Below are 17,976 nucleotides of genomic sequence, written 5' to 3'. Positions count from 1 at the left end.
CATCTGAACATTGCTGTTAATATGCAGAAGTTCCCCCGGCTAAAAACAAATCCAGCTTACTCATCAATAAGACAGTCTAATGTCCTAAGGGAAAACACACAGGCTCAACTACAATGAAGTATAAAAAAAAAAGAGAACAAAATGCACAAAGTAGGACACATGCATTAATCCAGTCAAATGTTTCAATAGTTTCTGTACTGCTTGTTTTTTGTCTGTTTTTACTTGCTGTTTGCAGCATTAATACATAAATACATTTTAAAAGTATTGGATTTTCATTAGTAGCATCTTTAAATTCTGCAGAACCCTGTGCTAACTTCTCAACTAGAATGTTTAATTCACAGGGGAAAAAGTCTTAAAAAAAAGCATTTAAATATACATTTCTATTAATATTTATTATTTTTAAACTTAAGCATTGTGTTTTATATGAAGACAACTTGTCTCTCAGCTAAACTGGTTCTTTTTTCCCAACACATTTTGTGTTAAGGCCCGTGTTTTTGCAACATTTTGTGGATTTCATAAACAGCTTTAGCAGTTATTGAAATTGAAAATGGTTATAAAATAAGTAACATTTTTGGATTTTTTCTTTTTAGATGACTCCAAAAACCAAAAGGAAAAGCATCCACAGCAGAATGCTACGCCCAGTATCTCGTGCTTTTGGTAAGTTACTCCTTATAATGTTTAATTCTGCATTTTCATTAGTTGTTAATCTTTAAAACGTTTGTATGAAAAAAAATCTCTACAGTGATTTGGTATTCTGATCTGTGTTTGGAAGGGACTGCTTGAAATTCTGTTTCACTGTAATCCTTTAGAGATGGAGTTTGACCTGGATAAGGCTCTGGAGGATGTCCCCATCCACGTCGAGGACACCTCCACTCCATCCAGTCCACCTGTGGTGACGCCTAAACAGGAGCAGCAGCAGCCAGGAGTGATCGCAGAGCTGCCATCAGAGGAGGAAAAAAAACTGCAGCACTTCACCAAACTACGGCCGCGAAGGAACAAGAAAACAAATTCCAGCAAAGTGCCTGTGAGTAAAACAGTGCAGGCCAAAAGGTTATTGTGCGAAGAATATGTTACCACTTCAAATAATTTTGACTTATTTAGTTAAGTATAAGGAAAGCTCACAGAACCACTCAAAGTAGCCATGAGGAATGCAATGCAGATATATTGAATGTTTTCTTTCAGCAAATCAACAGCACTCCATCTCAAGATGGGGAACAGAACGGACTCATGGGCAGGGTGGATGAAGGAGTGGATGAGTTCTTCTCCAAAAAGGTCACAAAGATAAATTCCAGGTCAGGGCTGAACTCCTTATGAACGACATGTTCTGATGATTTGACCCAGTTATCTACAAGTATGATGTTGACTCTGTGTGCGTCTCCATTTCTGCTGCCTTTAAGACGGTTTTTGAGGAGTTCAGACTCTCAGGATGGAGAGAAAAAGAAGAGTAAAGGAGGATTTCTGAACCTCATCAAGCGATCTTCTAAATCGGATAAATCAGATAAGTCGGATAAGTCAGAGAAAAACCAAGCAGCTCCAACATCCTCTGGCTCATCCTCAGCCTCTGCAGCCTCGCCTCTGACTCATATCATCCCAGAGGAGCCCTCCTCTCCAAAGACGGCGGCCAAAAGCCCAGCACCCGAACCAAGATCCAGGTGAACCTTAGCATTTTGAATTTGGTTCTGTTTTGAAGCTCCAGCATCACAATCAGTTCCTGTTTTGCTCCAGAGATGCCTCCAGCCGCTCGCAGGCCACCGACTACAGCAGCAGCTCCGACCGCTCAGAGGAGCTGAGGACGCCGGACTCCATGGATGAGCCGTGGGAGAGCTCTGACGGCAGGGGGAGTCCACAGGGAGGGAAGCGGTACACTGGAGTGCAGATGATGGGCAGCGGCCTCCTGGCAGAGATGAAGGCCAAACAGGAGCGGAGAGCTCACAAGGTGAAGGGATGTCCACCAAACCCTAGGTGGAAATGAGGGGGGAAAGCCACATTGGGAGCTAGATAAAGGAAGAATTCTATAGAATAAATACATAAAAAAAACATCCACCAGCAGCAGATGTTCACTGCTAAAATCCAGAATAGAGCAGCCAGTGTGAGTAAGTGCAAATCTTAAAACTGAGTATTTCTTTTTTTTAATCTCATTTAGTCTTCCAGCCCTGACAGGCCTGACAGCAACACAGCAGGTACAAAATCTAAAACCAGAAGTTTAACCTGGAAAAGTTGTATTTAATCATAAACCTGACTATGAATGTGGTGGAAAATAGTTTTCTTTTTTGCTCCACCAGTCAAACCTCAGTTCTCAAGTACAGAAAGCAGGTCTCCCAGCAGTTCAAGTAACAGAACCAGCCCTGCTGCCCCTGACAAATCCTCAACACGCAGCGAGCCAAAGCCTGATCCTGCCACTCGGGTCAGGGCAACATCTTCCTCGAGTTCCCCCGTCAGCCCGGGAACCCCAAAACCACCGGTGCCACAAGGAGCAAAGCCTGCTCTGGCTGCACGACCCACCATCCCTCAGAAACCAAGAACCAGCAGCAGCAGCAGGACCGCAGGTACTTTCAGAGAGTAAGCAGGTCATCAGCCTGCATTTTGTTTGGATGCACTTCTTTTTAACAGTTTTCTAATAATTGTTCACAAAGACGATGGGTCGGAGTCTCCCAGGAGCGGCAGCGCGTCTCCAAATGTTCTGCATTTAACACTAAAGAAGGGGTCGTCGGAAAAAGACAAGGAAAGCAGTCAGCAGTCTGGAGTTTCCAGTGACACTCAGGAGGGTGAGTCACAACCTCAATCCACTCAAAATTCAAAGTGCCTCCATTTAACGCTATTAACCATCTGCCATCAGCACTGATTTATGTCAAGTTTCAACCACACTTTGAGTTAGCAATCATAACTGAAACAACATTAGAAAAATCTAATCTTACGAGCTCGTTAGTTGTCTTGCTGTTTGTGTGAAGTGCAGCAGAATGGCGGGTGATGCACCTCTCCCAATCAGACTCTTTGTTTGTGTCCCAGTTGTCCTCATACATGTATTCAGCCCGGACTCAGCAGTGTGACAGACAGCTGATAGATTCAGGCTGTGTTCCCGTCACTCCCACCGCCTCTCATGTGTTTGGTAACAAGATGTTTTCCTCCACACTGAAGTTGTTGGACCATTTAGCATCAGTTTGAAATGTGTGTGATGGAGTGATCTGTCATTTGTGAGGAAACATGCAGCTTTTAGAAGATTTGATGCAGTTTTAGAGTCCCACTCCAGTCGCGTTTCATCTTTTGTAAAACCATTCCCAGTAGTCTTTGATTTATAGTTATGGGGTATTTAGCTAAAATAAAATTTAAAAACTGTCGTTTTCTGTAGTTTCTGCAGGTTGGCAGTAGTTTGTTAGAAATTCACCTTTGAGTTATGGGTGGGACTGTTTCCACGCAGTAAGCCTGACCCCTTCCCATCAACCATCTGCTTACACATTCTTCTGCTAGCTTACAGCCCCTCACAACCCCAACCTAGCGTTGGGCGAGCAATATTGACGCAATCCAGCCAGGTGCCAGCTCGAATGAGGAAAGTAAAGACATTCATGGATCTAGTCATCTACATGTGGAACTGCTACAAGCTTTTTCCAATGGCATTTTTGCGTCTGCTGCTGATTCACCATGATTTGAATAGAGAAATACTCAGAAATGCAATTTTAATCTTATTTTGTTATATATGTCCTACATAGGAATGTGGCTCTGAAGCTGGTAGTTTAGTTTAGATAAGTCAGGACATTTTGATAAAAAGGAGGGTGAAAATGAATACGGCTACCAACTCTGTAAAATATTACAGTATGATATTAACAGGCTAGCAATAATAATAAATAACTCGATATACAATGGACAAGTAATTAAAATAAAACATTATGCATTTTTATTTTCACTGTAATGTTTCCTTGAAGTGAGGAGGCTATTTGATATACTCTGTATTTTGATTTTAAATTGCACTGTTTATTTAAGGTTGTTACCTTAAAAGGTATGTTATTACTAGAAAGACACGTTTGTATTCATTGATCATTTTATGTTAGTGTTGCAAAGGACGTTATGTTAATATATTGTGTTTTAAATTGTTCTAAAATAAAAGGTTACATAGGTTATTATTTGTCTTCTCCCTCCTTGTTTTCACACAGAAAAGTATTGATAGGAATACCGATAAGATATTGGATTAAGTAGTATCGATAAAATCTTAATGAAACCCATTCCTAGTCCTTCATCTTTAGAAGCAATCTACAAGAACATGTTAATTTTCATCAAACTGTTTGGTGTTTAACTCCTCTCCTTTCTTCCTCCAACACGATCAGATGCCGTTCAGCATCAGACGCTCAGCAACAGCTCTGAGGACTCCGGCTCCCTCAAGAACAAAGACAAATGTCCGAACGCAGACAAGGAAAAGGCAACGAGCAAGAAAGCATCCAGCTCTGGAGAAGAAGGAGACAAGGACTTTATTATAACATAAGTCTCTTTAAAAGAAAAGTACCTACTTTGTTTGTTGCAACAGTTTGGGTCTTTGAGTCCTGAGTTTGATGGATAATGCTCCCATTATCCATTGCATAATCATAACCAACACTGTGCTAAAAACTTACAAGAGCTTCCGCCTCACAGACCGCCTTTCCTCTTTATCCGCTTTGTTTCAACTCACTTCTCTTACTAATTGTTCAGGGTTTAAATCAAAGTCTGCAAACTATTTTACTCCTTAATATAAATCCGTGTTTGTAAACCACGAAAAACCAACAAAAACTGTGAACATCTGAGATCACTTTGTGTAGCCAACACTCTTTTTATTTTGTTACTTTAGCCCATTTCCCATGGACAAAACACATAAAGGGTAAAAAGCCAAGATGACTGTACTTGAACTTAAACCCTGGCAGACCAGAACCACGGTGGATTTCTTTAGTCGGTAGGTTCGTGTTGAATTCACAGCGTGCTGGTTTCAGCATGTGCTTTGCAGGTTCTTTCTCTACATCCATTATGCAACTTCTTTTTTTTAACAGGATTTGACCAGATTCAGAAAAACAGATCACTACCTGAACCATACATGACTTTGAGGGCACTCTATGCTGATAATCAACACGGCTTCAGCACTGTTAACACTGTTTTGTACATGTAGACACTGGAAAAACATTTGTATCCTTTTCATCCATGCAAAAGCATAGGTTTGTTTTACAAGTGCAATACAGAGCGAAATAGTAACTTCGTTGAAACTATTTTATTTAAGGCATTTTGTAAAATCAAGTCTTGGGTAGTTTATTTTTTTATGTGTTACAATAAGGTTTCTGATAAAATGTTACTGATTCTAATTGTCTTTTTCTTCAAAAGCCTGTGGATTTTCATGATGTTCTGGGTGTTCAGCAGAACTTTATCCAAAAGAAGGAGACTCTCTAATGAACTGGTCATTAGAACCAAAAAAAACTAGTTATAAAAGGCAGCACACTATACAACATCTTAACTTTAACTCACTTTGAGATTCACTTCACTCATAGTTGTTTTTGTCATTTTTGACCAGAATGAGGCATTTTTTAAGTCTCTTATTTACTATTTAATTTTTTCATTCATAATTTCCTTATTTTGTTTTCATGAGGAATGACGTATGTTTTGTTTTTCCTTCATTTTCCCCCGTGTTTTATTCATTCTCTGATGATAAGTCTCCCTTAATTTTGGTGGCCGTTTTTTTTTTAAATAGAGTGAAAGAGATCTACAGAAAATGTTTTGTTCAGATGAACCTTTGTTTTATGGTACCGGGGATCTCAGGCCAGTTTCTTCTATATTTTCGTCTCTTTTCTAAGAACAAAAAAAACAAAAACATTTTTTGTCTCGCAATTTACAAGCAGACTTTCTGAATCTACTGGGAATCAGTCATTTTCATGGAACTGTGTTTTCTGTCAGAGCTTCAAGGCTGAAATATGGTCTTTGTTGTGCTGTGCTCATGTCACGTTGTAGTCTTGGAGGTTCCAGGTCACACCCTTTAACTGTGATTTGTTTTTTCTGACGTCTTCAAAGGTTTAGCAGTATCACAAATTGGGCTAAAGTGTTTTTTTTTTTTGGTCTAAAGATATGTTTTCCATGATCAAATGTTTCAGAGATTTCTTTTTTTATCAAGTTTTCTTTCTTACTGCTGAAGCCACTGTTTGGTGTTTGTAGATTTCCTCTTTTCTAATCGTCAATTACAAATACCCTAGATTTTTTTTTTTGTATATAGTTTACACACCTCTCACTAAAAAAAGGCAAAATTCTGTGCTCTGCTGCTTCTTATTCTGCAGCCATTTTTTAAGTGTTTCCTTAACGTGAGGAAAATATCTAAATATCTAAGTTTTTCTTCAGTGGAATTGGAATAGGGCCAGTCTATGTGTCTGACGCTTTGTATGGATCACATCCTCTCATTCCTGTAAAACAAAACAAGCTTCATCTTCTTTGTTTCTGTCGATTTCCAGAGTGGAGAAACATGACGCCCTCTGCGTCTGTGTGAGTGCATGATGTCTCTGTCTGTGACTTCTACTGTATGTATATATGTGCTTGTACACATCTGGGCTCGTGCGTGTGCAGGTGTGAAATGAGCACATGTGATAGGCACATGGCCCCATCACACAGCAAATCCTATTTTGTTTTGGTACCAAGTACGCTTCCATGGGGATTTGCTTGTAATTTATTTGAAATAAAAAACGGAGAAAAGGGGAGTCTGATCTTTGCTTCTTTGTAAACATCTCTGAGTTATTTGGTGTGCTTACAAATATTGCCTTTTTTTTAGTATTTTGCTTGAATTCGATGCAAAACAGCTTCAACTGAAAAAAGTTCATTTTTAATCTGTTTTTTCCTTTATTTGGGCTGATGCTTCCTATTCATCCCAATTAATACTGCATTTATTAATTCTAATCATATTCATGTGATTTAAAAATGCACGCTCATTTGTTTCATCCTCCATGTGAAATCTGCCTTACAAGACATACTCGGCCACTAGATGGCACATTCAGTATACTGTAACATGCTTAGAGGGTTTTTTTTCCCTCCTTTCCTGTACACTCAGTGGTTTCTGCTTAGAAACGCAGCATATGCCAGTCAAGGGGGCTGCAGCTCAGCGTTTAGCCGCATAGACACAAACATTTTCCTTTTCATGTGGCAAAGTTGGGAGTTCCCTCTCTCCCGGTAAGATGAATAGTGCTTTTGACAACCTGGATGCAGCTGGTTTTCTGGAAATTTGGCAACACTTTGATGCAGATGGTGAGAACATTTTACTACATATTTTTTTAATATTCTCATCAATCATGCTAATGAACAATGTGATTTTTTTTTATTCCATGAAAAAACAATGTAACATACTTTTGAAAAGTAAGGCTTCTCTAGAGAAACTAAACTTAACCTTTCCGTTGCAGAAAAAAATTTGAATTAGGAATATTTAAACATTTTTTCACTTTAACTCAAAAAAATATTTTAATATCAGAATTTTGTAACTTGTGTTTTTCATTTATTTAAAGACAATGGCTACATTGAAGGTAAAGAACTTGATGAGTTTTTCCATCACATGATGCAAAGACTGGGTCCACAGGTAAGAGTGCATGAAATGACTCTTTCCCTAAAATTCCACGTGATACCCGTAGAAACGGTGCATGTCAGGTGACGGCTGAAACAAAAAACGCCACAGAACATTTTCAATGTTTTATCGTTCACTTTATTGTGAAAAAATCAGTTATTTTTTGCCATATACAAAAAATTTGGTGTGCGCTCTGTTTGGCCACAATTTTGATTTGCTCACAAAATTCAAAAAGTACAGCTGAAAGAAATTCAAGCCTAAAATAGTCAAAGTTTGTCAGTTGTGCCTCTGCGAGCTGCTGTGGAGATTTGGCTGCAGGATGGGTGGGGTTCCCCCATATGGATTTTTGGCAACCTAATAAAGGAGCTCTGGGTAATGTCAGAGGAAAAACACTCAATGTGGTTACAAATTAACCCGTGAAAAAAGCTTTTGAGAGTGTGCACTAATGGCTCATGGTGTTTACTGAACAAGTCCAAATGCGATAACTGGAAGAAGATTTCCCTAATGAGGTGGAAACATCTGCCGTAGGTTCTTCCTGTCTCCTTATTCATGGACTCTCATGACTCAAATGAATAGAACACAAAAACTACAAATCATTTTGCCTAATTTTTGTGTTTTTTTTCTATTTAATTTGCCAAAAAGTCTTCAGTTGCCCCACATGCTTCTATTTGTTCTGCCACGTTCCTACCTTCCAGGTGAATCAATACATGCCTTGCATTAAAACGCTGCCTATATGCAACAGGACGTGTGACAGACTGAGCGTTCCTAATTCACTGTAAGGTTTATTCTGAGGACAAATACAGAAGAGTGGCACCACACTATGTGCTCTGCACTGCATGAAGCTATGATTCAGACTTTAGCACCATGGATCAACAGGTTTCTATAGTGACAGTGTAATGAGAGGAGGTCAGAAAAAAGAAACTGGAAGGTTGGCTAATAAGAACAACTTCTCTAGATTTTTGTATTCATTTTGTGGATTCAAATAAGTAATCCCAAGAAAAGCACACTCCAAAAAACATGACATGAATAAATGTACCATATTAATTTATGGGTACAGGTTCAGCGCCTGTAACTTCAGCATTCTGTCCAAAGGATTTATGGATTTTTAGCGATTGATTATTTACTGACTTCCCTTCAATCTGGTCTCTTTAAGGAGGAAACCACAGAGGAGCGAGTTCGGGAATTGAAGGAGAGATTTATGTCTGCCTATGACGTCACTGCGGATGGAAGGCTGCAGATTCAGGAGGTACAGCTTTTATTACAGACCCCTGGCTTTGGCCCAGAGCTTTTTTGAAGGTTTTCACTAATTGATTGTGCCCTTTTGTTAGCCCCTTGATCCCTATTGATGCATCAAACCACTATGGCTCCAAAATCACTTTAATTTAGCATCTACTTGAAAGCAAAAACATAAGTGGATTTTTTTTTTATTGCTGGGCTTAAAGAAGGAAACGTTCCCACTAATTCATTTGAAATATTTAAAGGCTACAAGTTTCAGTTTCTTATTAGTTTTGTCCATTTCAAGTTTTGTGTTTTTCCTTCATTTCCAGAACTGTACCAACAGTGTGTGTGTGTGTGTTTGTGCACGGGATGTAAATGTGCACATTCTCTTTTTTCTGTTTTATTTTCTGTATTGAATCGTGCAGAAACGGAAATACATTTTGATGTATTTTAAACTCAGAAGCTTGATTTTATTGCAAATTACTATAAGAAATGTGATGGAAAGTCATAAAAACTTGAAGCCTGTTGAGAAGAGCAAATATGAAGCTTAGGCCATTAATAAAAATATAGAGCAAAAATGTTATCTAAGCATTGTATATGATGAAATATCAAATAAATTATTGATTTAATCTCACATACTGGTATTTGTTTAGAGTTTGGTCAAAGACCCTCTCCAATGAAAATAGTGTTTTTGGTGTTTTTAAACATGTTCTTGTATCATTTTTCTCATAACGGAGGACATAATTTTAAAAAAAGTAGGATTAAAATGTCTTTTTTTTATTCAAATTGTTGCGAACCAGGAGCAGATAAAAAGCCCTTCTGCACCCCATTCTGATGCATCCACTGGTAGACAATTGAATCGGTAAATTCAATAAGGGCCCAAGTCAAAGAAGTTTGTCTTTCCAGGAAATGATTTTAATTGGATAGCTTACAGGGAGGCTACACCAAATGATTAATACTTTACCCAGATTTGGCACCAGTTCATAGCTTACAAATGCTATAATATGAAGCACTTCACTTTTATAATTTCAGAGGACTAGCAAACTAAAGTCTCTGGACTTGGGCCCTTCTTGAATTAAACAGGGGCGCTGCCATATTGCATAACTAGTGCTGCCATCTATGGGATAAAGCAAAACCCATGCAATAGAGGCCCAAGTCCAGGAATTTTGCACTTGATGCATTTCAAATGTCAAGCGTAGTCAATACATTACAACGGACTTGGGACTTTTTTGCACATAATCAGATAGCTTTTCCCTTGAAGACCATAGAACAAATAATATCTTCATTTTGAAAAATTGTGGACTTGGGCCCCTTTTGAACTAACCGATTCAATTAAATCCATGTACGTCTTCGTTTTCCTCGGCTAAGCTGTCATTTGGCTCAAAACTGTACTACTGGATGGGTTCAATATCACTTGCCATTTTTATTGCCCCGGTACTGTTAGATAGGGGTTGGGAGGGGCTGTAAGATAGCAGGTGAGTGTGTAAACAAAGGAAGGGTGGGAAAAGAGGGAAGGCTTACTCTGCACCAACAGTCTCACCCACATTTCCTTTTGTTTTTTGTCATCTCACACCAATAACTCCCTTTGTCTGTTGTTCAGCTGCACTTATCTATTATTCACTTATCTCCTCACCATAACATTAAAACACCCTGGCTTTTTTAATAAGAAGAACGTTGTTTTCCGGGACTGCTGAGGGGGCATCCTAAGTCATCCTTTTGCACACCAAAAAACAGCACTGAACGATAAAAATATACGTTCTAAATGTTTAAAGAAATCCATCACTATATATCTATTTTTAACTGTGCAAAAAAAAGTTTGAATCTCCTTTTGGATTGTTGAAATTATTGGACGCAAAGGTTACTCAGAGTTGGTCACCATTATGCAAACGAATGCTTTTATAGTCTGTTCTCCAGAATAGCTTAAAGCATTTCAGACAGTTTACTCAGACACTCTTCTAAATGTTGTGATGCACCTCCTGGCAGAGGAAGCAGTCCCAATACTGCATCATAGAAATGAAGTAAATCATTTTACTTCACAGAAGGAAACTTTTACTCCCTCATTAAGCCACTCCCATGATGTATAACACCCACAGACCAAAAGCCTTGGCCAGTTTTATCAAAGCTGGAAAAAAATCAATACACGTCTTGTGTAAGTGGCCTGCTGTTACAGGCAGCCATTTACCACAGTTCATGCAGGAACAGGGAGTTCAAGGCTCTTATGGCTTCTGCCTTTTTTTTCCTAATACCATAATTTTAAGGATTGGGCTGCACATGTTCTTTACTTATTCCTCAGAACAGCCACTGATTAGAAATTCTTGAGGCTTTTGACACTAATATCTGTGGTGATTTTGCTCCTCAATGTAATTTATTAAACTTTCTCCCTTCACTTCTCACTTATATGCTGACTATACTATCGTACTATTATAGCTCCTGCAGCAAATGTGAAGTATTGCACTTATCCCTAAACTTGACTTATTTTTCTTCATTTAAAAGAAGTCAATATTAGATCAACAAATATACAAAATGTGTTATCTTACGTAAATGAGTGAAATGTCTGCGCTACAGCTTCAAGTATAAACAATTGCAGAGATAGCAGGAAGCAAACGCTGCTTTATACCCCATAAAAGGGTTTCAAACTAGTTTAATCTCTGCAAGAAAATCCCAGTTTGTATAAAAATCTTTCTGGATTTTGCTACTAGAAACCGTCATTGTACATCATTGTATAGTGCCATTGTAGATTACCACGTCATAATTATAATACCATATAATAATATTATACTCACAGGCAATGTTGTTTATACCTGCAAAAAGAGAAGTTACACACAACTGCAAATTATTAGAGTTTTTGTTCTTGACTTGTGAGAATGTGTTTAATGTTATCATCTTCTTTTAATTTTAATTGTTGTTTTAAAAGTAAAGCTGCCACATGAATCCAGACTTCAAAAATGAGTTAGTTGGTCTCAAATCTTAGAATTTGTCAAAGCGTCTTCATGTCTTTTACTGCATGTAGTGAGAGTACAGTAGATGGAGCCAAAAACACGCTGGCTTATACTGTGTGAATCACCAAAAATAATAAAAAAAATAATAGAGAAAGAAACCATATGGGAATGTAATGTCAAAACTATGACAACTTTCAGATTTTTGCAGAACATTCAAAATTTGGGTTGGATGACAATGTTGAATTCTTGAAAAAGTTTCAGTGATGAGGTTTTTAGCACAATCTGCAAATGCAGCAACAATGCAAACGAACAGCCTTCTGTGATCTTATTTAGACATCAGAATATGAGCTCACTGCTGTCAGAAAGCTGTCATCTACGTTTCTTAGTCTAACACTCTTAGTAGCATAATGTGCTATTATGTGATATAAAACACACAAACAAGATTTTACAGTAAATGTAAAATGTCTCTCCTTTCGCTTTAAGCTTAGAGTATTTGCTTGTTATTTCTGACACAGATATTATCAAAGGAAGTCAGTAATGTTATCAGTAGCCACAACATCCGGTGTTGCTGCAACTTTAAATGCGACTCCCCTCTATGAGCAGTTTCACAGCTCTTTTGGGCGAAGCTTCAAGCCCTCTTTCAACATTTATTAACATTCAAAACTGAAGTTCCTCCATTATTGAAAAGTAAGTGGCTTTTGGTGTGTGTGTTTTATTAGTTCTAATGGCTGTTTTTGTGTAGGTCAAATTCGCTTTGACTGTTTTAACATTATGAAATTATCTTGGTGGGTTTATAATTTATTTAAATTATTTTTTTCCTGCAATACACATCTGATGTAAACAAATAGTTATTAAATAACGTTTTTTTATGAATTATAAGGAAAAAATGAAAGCCTTCACAAGCATCACTGAGCCTTGTTTGCGACACTGAACTACACTGGTCTCCCATTTTACCATCTGCATTACTGCAGCCATTTCCAAAGAAAGACCATTGGGATCAATTTAATCAGTTAATGGAAAGCTGACATTGCTCTAAACGAACAGACATGAGCAGAGTGAACTGGAGAGAAGCCAGAATGAGTGGCTGCTTCTGCATGGCCGCTTCCTCTGTGGATCCTTTTGCGGTACATTTCAAAGCAGAAAGCGTTTGTTTCATGTGTGCAGGTTTTGAATTCTTGTTGTAAAACCTGCAATAGACTTTAGTACTATCCATCAGGACCACAGGAGTTCAAAAATACATCAGTTAAATGGAAATGCATGCTCCCTTTCTGAATAAAACCACCAAATGTTGAATACATTTTTCTTAAGAGTCATTTTCTAATGAAACCAATCAAGATTACAAGCTAGTTTGAAATTGCATAAGAGCGTGTCCAAAGGCTATTAGCAGCACAAAAGCAACAAGGTCTCAGACTATTGTGTTTATCTTTGCCACCATGGGGTTTCTGTCATCACAATGCATTTATGCTGAAGAACCAGCAGCTCAGAGAGCTCCAGCTCCCCTCCACTGAAAGTCAGCTGTTCTGACACATTTCTATTGCATTTCAGAGGACAACGGGTGATTACACAGTTTGCAGCAGCTGCTTCAAATCAGCGGCTACCAGCTGCTTTCTCCTCCTCAGAGCAAATCCGTTTTTTCCTCACACCTCTGCTCTTTTACCTGTTTTCCAGCTGGCAAGCATGATTCTGCCCGAGGAGGAGAACTTCCTGCTAATTTTCCACAGAGAGGCCCCCTTGGACAACAGTGTGGATTTCATGAAGGTAGGGTTATAGGTAAACACCATTAGGAGGTGTAACTTCAAATCTGTCATTTTTTTGTTCTGGAAGGACACAAATAAATACCATGTGACTTTTAAGTGTATTGCAACATATAGATTTCATCAAGCTCATCAAGGGTCAGCTATGTATTGTGACTTGAAGCTGTGCCTCATTGTTTCTTCTTCTACATTTAGATTATGCAATAACTGGAAGGAGTCGGATCATTTTTTTTTTGCTCTTTTTACTGAGTTTTCTAAGATTTTCTGTTTATCATGCAAGGGTTTGCTAATCTTCCATTTTCTCTAGATCTGGAGGAAGTATGACGCTGACTGCAGCGGCTACATTTCAGCTCAGGAGCTTAAGGTGGGTAAGACTCGTCTCAAATCACCAAAACTATCTTGTGTTGAAAAAGTTAAAATATCTCAAAATTATAGTCTTCGGTCATTTATTAAAGTCGTTGCAGATTTCTAACATTTCTTGCGGTTACTAGTACCTTTCCTGGCTGTCTCTACATTGCAAAACTTTTACTGCAGGCGTTCCTGAAGGACTTGTTTGAGCAGCACCACAGAGAGGTGTCATCGGACAAGCTGGAGGAGTACACCGATGCCATGGTGGGGTTTACACACACATGCTCTGTAATGCCAGCTTTCTGCACCGCTTGCTGCAAAATCATTCAGTTCAACTAGAAATCAATTTGAGTGAACGTCTTAGTTTGGGATTTCAAAATAAATTGGCAACAGTTGAAAGTTTGTTAGTTTCAACTTAGAAATAGAATAAAATTCAAAATATTCTATTAGTAACTGGTTACTCTACCACTACAGTTTAAAGGTTTTTAAAGAGATGTAAAGGTTATGATCAAGATTATTTAGATCTAATTTCTTAATCTTTTTCATCCTTCTCTGTTTGTCTCATTAGACTTTTATCGAGAAACTAATTGATCAGACAAACCATGTTTGGCTTTTATAATTTATTTTTTTTTTTTAAACAAATATGGATAAATTTAAATGCAATGACATTAAAATCCAAAACCTGAAGTATCTGCGTCCGCCTACAGATGAAGATTTTTGACAAAAACAAGGATGGTCGTCTGGATCTTAATGATTTGGCCAGGTAATTTAATTTTTTTGCCCTTCAAAATTATTTTAAATCTGTTTATCCTTGTTTTTGTTGGGGTTTTTGTTTTTATTCCCCCTCCTTATTTTTAAAATCTATTTATTTATGTATTTATTTTCGGGGGTGTCTTTTTACTGGCTTTTAAACATCCCTTTATCACAAAGGGTCTTGGCCCTCGAGGACAATTTCCTGCTTCAGTTCCATATGGATGTAAGTAATGCCACTTGTGTCTCTGCTTCACTGATTAAACATGTGATAGACGATCATGTTTTGTTTTTTCCCTTAGCTGCCTTTAAACTAATTTCCCTCTCTTGTTTCCTAAGGCCAGCAGTAAAGAAGAGAGAAAGAGAGACTTTGAGAAGATCTTTGACCACTATGATGTGGTAAGGTCAGAACTACATTTGCAGAAATTCCTCAAATCAATTTAAGTTCAAAGTTCAAATCCTAACCAAGTATGTCAAATTATTTTTTTTTTATATGGAGAAATCGCATGTAGTGACAACATTCCGCATTGAACACATTCAGAATACCATTATTCCTATAGATGATTTACAACGTTGTTCAATAAAATAAAGTATTTAAAAGATGAGTGTCCTTTCCATCTTCTGCCCACAACGTTGGAATCTCTTAACACTTCTTTTCTACAGAAGAAAATGGTTATAAAATGTACAAAGAGTGTAATGTGACGCCAGCTTTTGTAAAGACCTGTTCCTTATTGAAGTTCAGCCAGCTGTTGATGTTTTAATGTTTTATCCACTACAATCAACTTCATCTATAGTGTCTTTTTTTCTGGAACTGCTGGTGAAGGATTCCCCAAGAACTGCTTTTTCCTCAATGTTTTTCCTGATGTTGGATAAATTGTTGGCCTGTGTTTTGGTTTCCAAATCTTTTGTGCTTCCACCTAGTTTAAAAATCTTCTACTCTACAACAACTCGGTGTTCTGCTTTTATGCTGAAGCTATGTACCTGGTTTAAATTTAAAGAGTTTAAAAAATTAAAGGCTTTATTTTATGAACCAGGAGGAGGAAACTGGGTTGTTTGGGAAAACTTCTAGTCAAAGTGAAATCGTAGAAACTTTATTTGTTTTATTTCGATATATTCTTTTTGTTTATTCATGATACAGAGTAAGACTGGAGCTCTGGAAGGTCCGGAGGTGGATGGCTTCGTTAAAGACATGATGGAGCTGGTCAGGGTGAGATTTTCTGCTGCCCTGTTGGAAAAACCTCAAATAATTGTATCTAGATTTCTGTCATTTGCTTGTTAATCTTATTAAACATAAGAAAAATCTTGTTCAGTGGGATTTATCTTTTCTCTTAACAAAATTAAAATAAAACCCATCGTTGAAGGTTGGACACTGCTCACAAAAATAGTTTGAGTGATTCCATCACATTTGCCATTTTGTTAAATCTAAAACGATGCCCCCCCCCCCCCCCAACTCTAATAGCTAAAATGGCAACAACTTTAGTAATATATTTGTAGAAGGAAAAATATTGTCATAAATAAGCTTTTTATTGTTTTAGTTGGAAAAAGTTGAAAATATGTGAACGGTGATCTAAAAAAAAAATAAACTAAATGTCACGATCATGTGGTCAAAGAATGAAACCAATTTTATTCCAAGAATAAAAGACGTGCTTGGTGCCCTTTCAGCTCTGCTGGGTCAAGTTGAACCATGCAGTTAGAGTTTCACTATAATTTAAAATGCTGCCCTGTTTTTCTTGTTTTCAATTTCTTAGACACAAAACCACTTTTGATTTTGGACAGAGATAATCCCAAAATTGCATAACTTTAGCTTTTTTGTGTGAATAAGTTGTCAAAGATTAATTGACATTTAAAGTGTGAATTTGCAAAAACACAGTCAAAAACAGACAAGCATTCACAGCTTTGACCAAAAGTTAACAAACGCTTTAATTCTTTTCTAAAATGAAATCATTTGGGCCGAGCAGAAAAACTAAACTCCTTCTTCAAATCTTCTTTTCTCCTCTGCAGCCCAGCCTCTCAGGTCCTGAACTGGACAAGCTGCGCGCTGTTCTGTTGCATCACTGTGACGTCAACAACGATGGAAAAATCCAGAAAAACGAGCTGGCTCTGTGTTTGGGAGTCAAGTCATAGCCACAGTCGAACTCCCTGCTATTGTGAAACGACATTCTGCGCATGTGAAGTGGTTTATGGTGAAGTGCTGTGATTACCTACGGGTTTGTCTGACTGCTGAGTCTATTTGGTATGTGAGGATGACACCATAAAAATCCTCTTAATTAGGCTGCGAGTCGTTTTTGAACGCTGTTTAGCAACAAAGTTTGCTTTAAGCATGTTGGCTAAAACTGACATTTAAATGTGTCTGCCTGAAAAGCTTTAATGGGATGTTAAATTGTGCTCCAGTAAAACTGATTGTTTTGAATTTAATAAAGGAAGAAACTGCTGAAACTGATTCTTGTCATTGATTGATCTTATAGACATGAGCTGAGGCTCAAAATGCTTCTCTTGTTTAAAAAATAGAAACATTCTGCTTGTTGATCGGATGTCTTGAAGAGGGATCATTTAAAAAACAACTTTTGGGCAGTATTCTAGATGGATCAACTTAAAAGAACCAACGGTACCTTTCAGGTGACGTTTTTAGAGATCTTGACATTGTTACCTTTTGATTTCGAAGAGTTTTGGTGTTAAATCTCAGCCATGCAGGAGTTAAAGACTACACTGTAAACCCGAACAAGTTACCAGAACTTAAAAAAATTAAGGCAATCATTTGCCACAATTTTTTTGAGTTGATTAACTAAAAAGTCTGAGTTTTCCATAACATAAAAGATTTAATTGTGTGCTACTTGTATTTCTTCATAACAGTTAAATTAAAAGTGTCAATTTGTGCAAGTCAAATATTGGCATTAAATATAACCTACATTTACACATTAAGACAACTTAACTGTCATCAGTTACAATGACTCGCAGTTTTGAGTTTTAAAGCCACAGGAATAAGTTTGCATAACTTAAAAAAATAGGGAAAAACAACAATTTTATCTTAACAGAACTCGATATTTATTAGTTACCTTCTTGTACAGGGATAATCAATTTGTTTGAGTCAGTAAACTCAAAACCATGCTTTTCAAAACTTATTTTCTTTAGGCAAATGATTGGCTAAAAAAATAGAGTAATGGTAACTTAAAACACTCTAAAAAGAAAAAAAGTTGATCCAACTTAATTGAATTACTTCAGTTGGTAACACCTAATTGAATTGAGTTCATGCAACTCAGTTTTTTATGGCAATTTAACTCAAATTGATAAGTTGGTCTAATTGAAAAAACATGTTATAAATTTTGCTTCAACAATTTACATTGGCACATTTTTCTAAAGTTTCAACTACTGGACCTTGAACTATTCACATCAAAGACATGAATGACCCAGCAATGTCTCATAGTTCAAGACA

At 37.4% G+C, this 17,976-nt stretch overlaps 2 protein-coding genes across 5 annotated transcripts in view; both read left to right on the top strand.

Annotated features, from left to right (window-relative positions):
- The window catches only part of carmil1 (capping protein regulator and myosin 1 linker 1), a 69,664-nt gene extending 62,978 nt beyond the window's left edge, over positions 1 to 6,686 (top strand). For all 4 annotated transcript variants that reach the window (XM_023964166.1, XM_023964164.1, XM_023964165.1 and 1 more), the window contains 9 exons: positions 591 to 657; positions 810 to 1,024; positions 1,183 to 1,292; positions 1,398 to 1,652; positions 1,726 to 1,936; positions 2,144 to 2,180; positions 2,283 to 2,546; positions 2,634 to 2,765; positions 4,317 to 6,686. In XM_023964166.1, coding sequence (XP_023819934.1) covers positions 591 to 657; positions 810 to 1,024; positions 1,183 to 1,292; positions 1,398 to 1,652; positions 1,726 to 1,936; positions 2,144 to 2,180; positions 2,283 to 2,546; positions 2,634 to 2,765; positions 4,317 to 4,471 — 1,446 coding nt within the window. In that variant the 3' untranslated portion in view covers positions 4,472 to 6,686. The remainder of the gene's footprint in view (positions 1 to 590; positions 658 to 809; positions 1,025 to 1,182; positions 1,293 to 1,397; positions 1,653 to 1,725; positions 1,937 to 2,143; positions 2,181 to 2,282; positions 2,547 to 2,633; positions 2,766 to 4,316) is intronic.
- Positions 6,687 to 7,026: 340 nt separating this feature from the next.
- On the top strand, positions 7,027 to 16,986 carry LOC101157482 (secretagogin). Its single transcript, XM_004077676.3, has 11 exons — positions 7,027 to 7,227; positions 7,482 to 7,552; positions 8,691 to 8,783; positions 13,363 to 13,452; positions 13,756 to 13,812; positions 13,983 to 14,060; positions 14,504 to 14,559; positions 14,727 to 14,772; positions 14,886 to 14,945; positions 15,685 to 15,753; positions 16,548 to 16,986. The coding sequence occupies exons 1-11, from the start codon at positions 7,158 to 7,160 to the stop codon at positions 16,668 to 16,670; spliced, it is 813 nt and encodes a 270-aa protein (XP_004077724.1). The 5' UTR covers positions 7,027 to 7,157; the 3' UTR covers positions 16,671 to 16,986.
- The last annotated feature ends 990 nt before the right edge of the window (positions 16,987 to 17,976 follow it).

Source organism: Oryzias latipes, chromosome 16 (assembly GCF_002234675.1).
Source record: "Oryzias latipes chromosome 16, ASM223467v1".
NCBI lineage: Eukaryota > Metazoa > Chordata > Actinopteri > Beloniformes > Adrianichthyidae > Oryzias > Oryzias latipes.
Note: the sequence above shows the minus strand (reverse complement) of the source record. Positions and strands in the feature narration are given on the sequence as shown.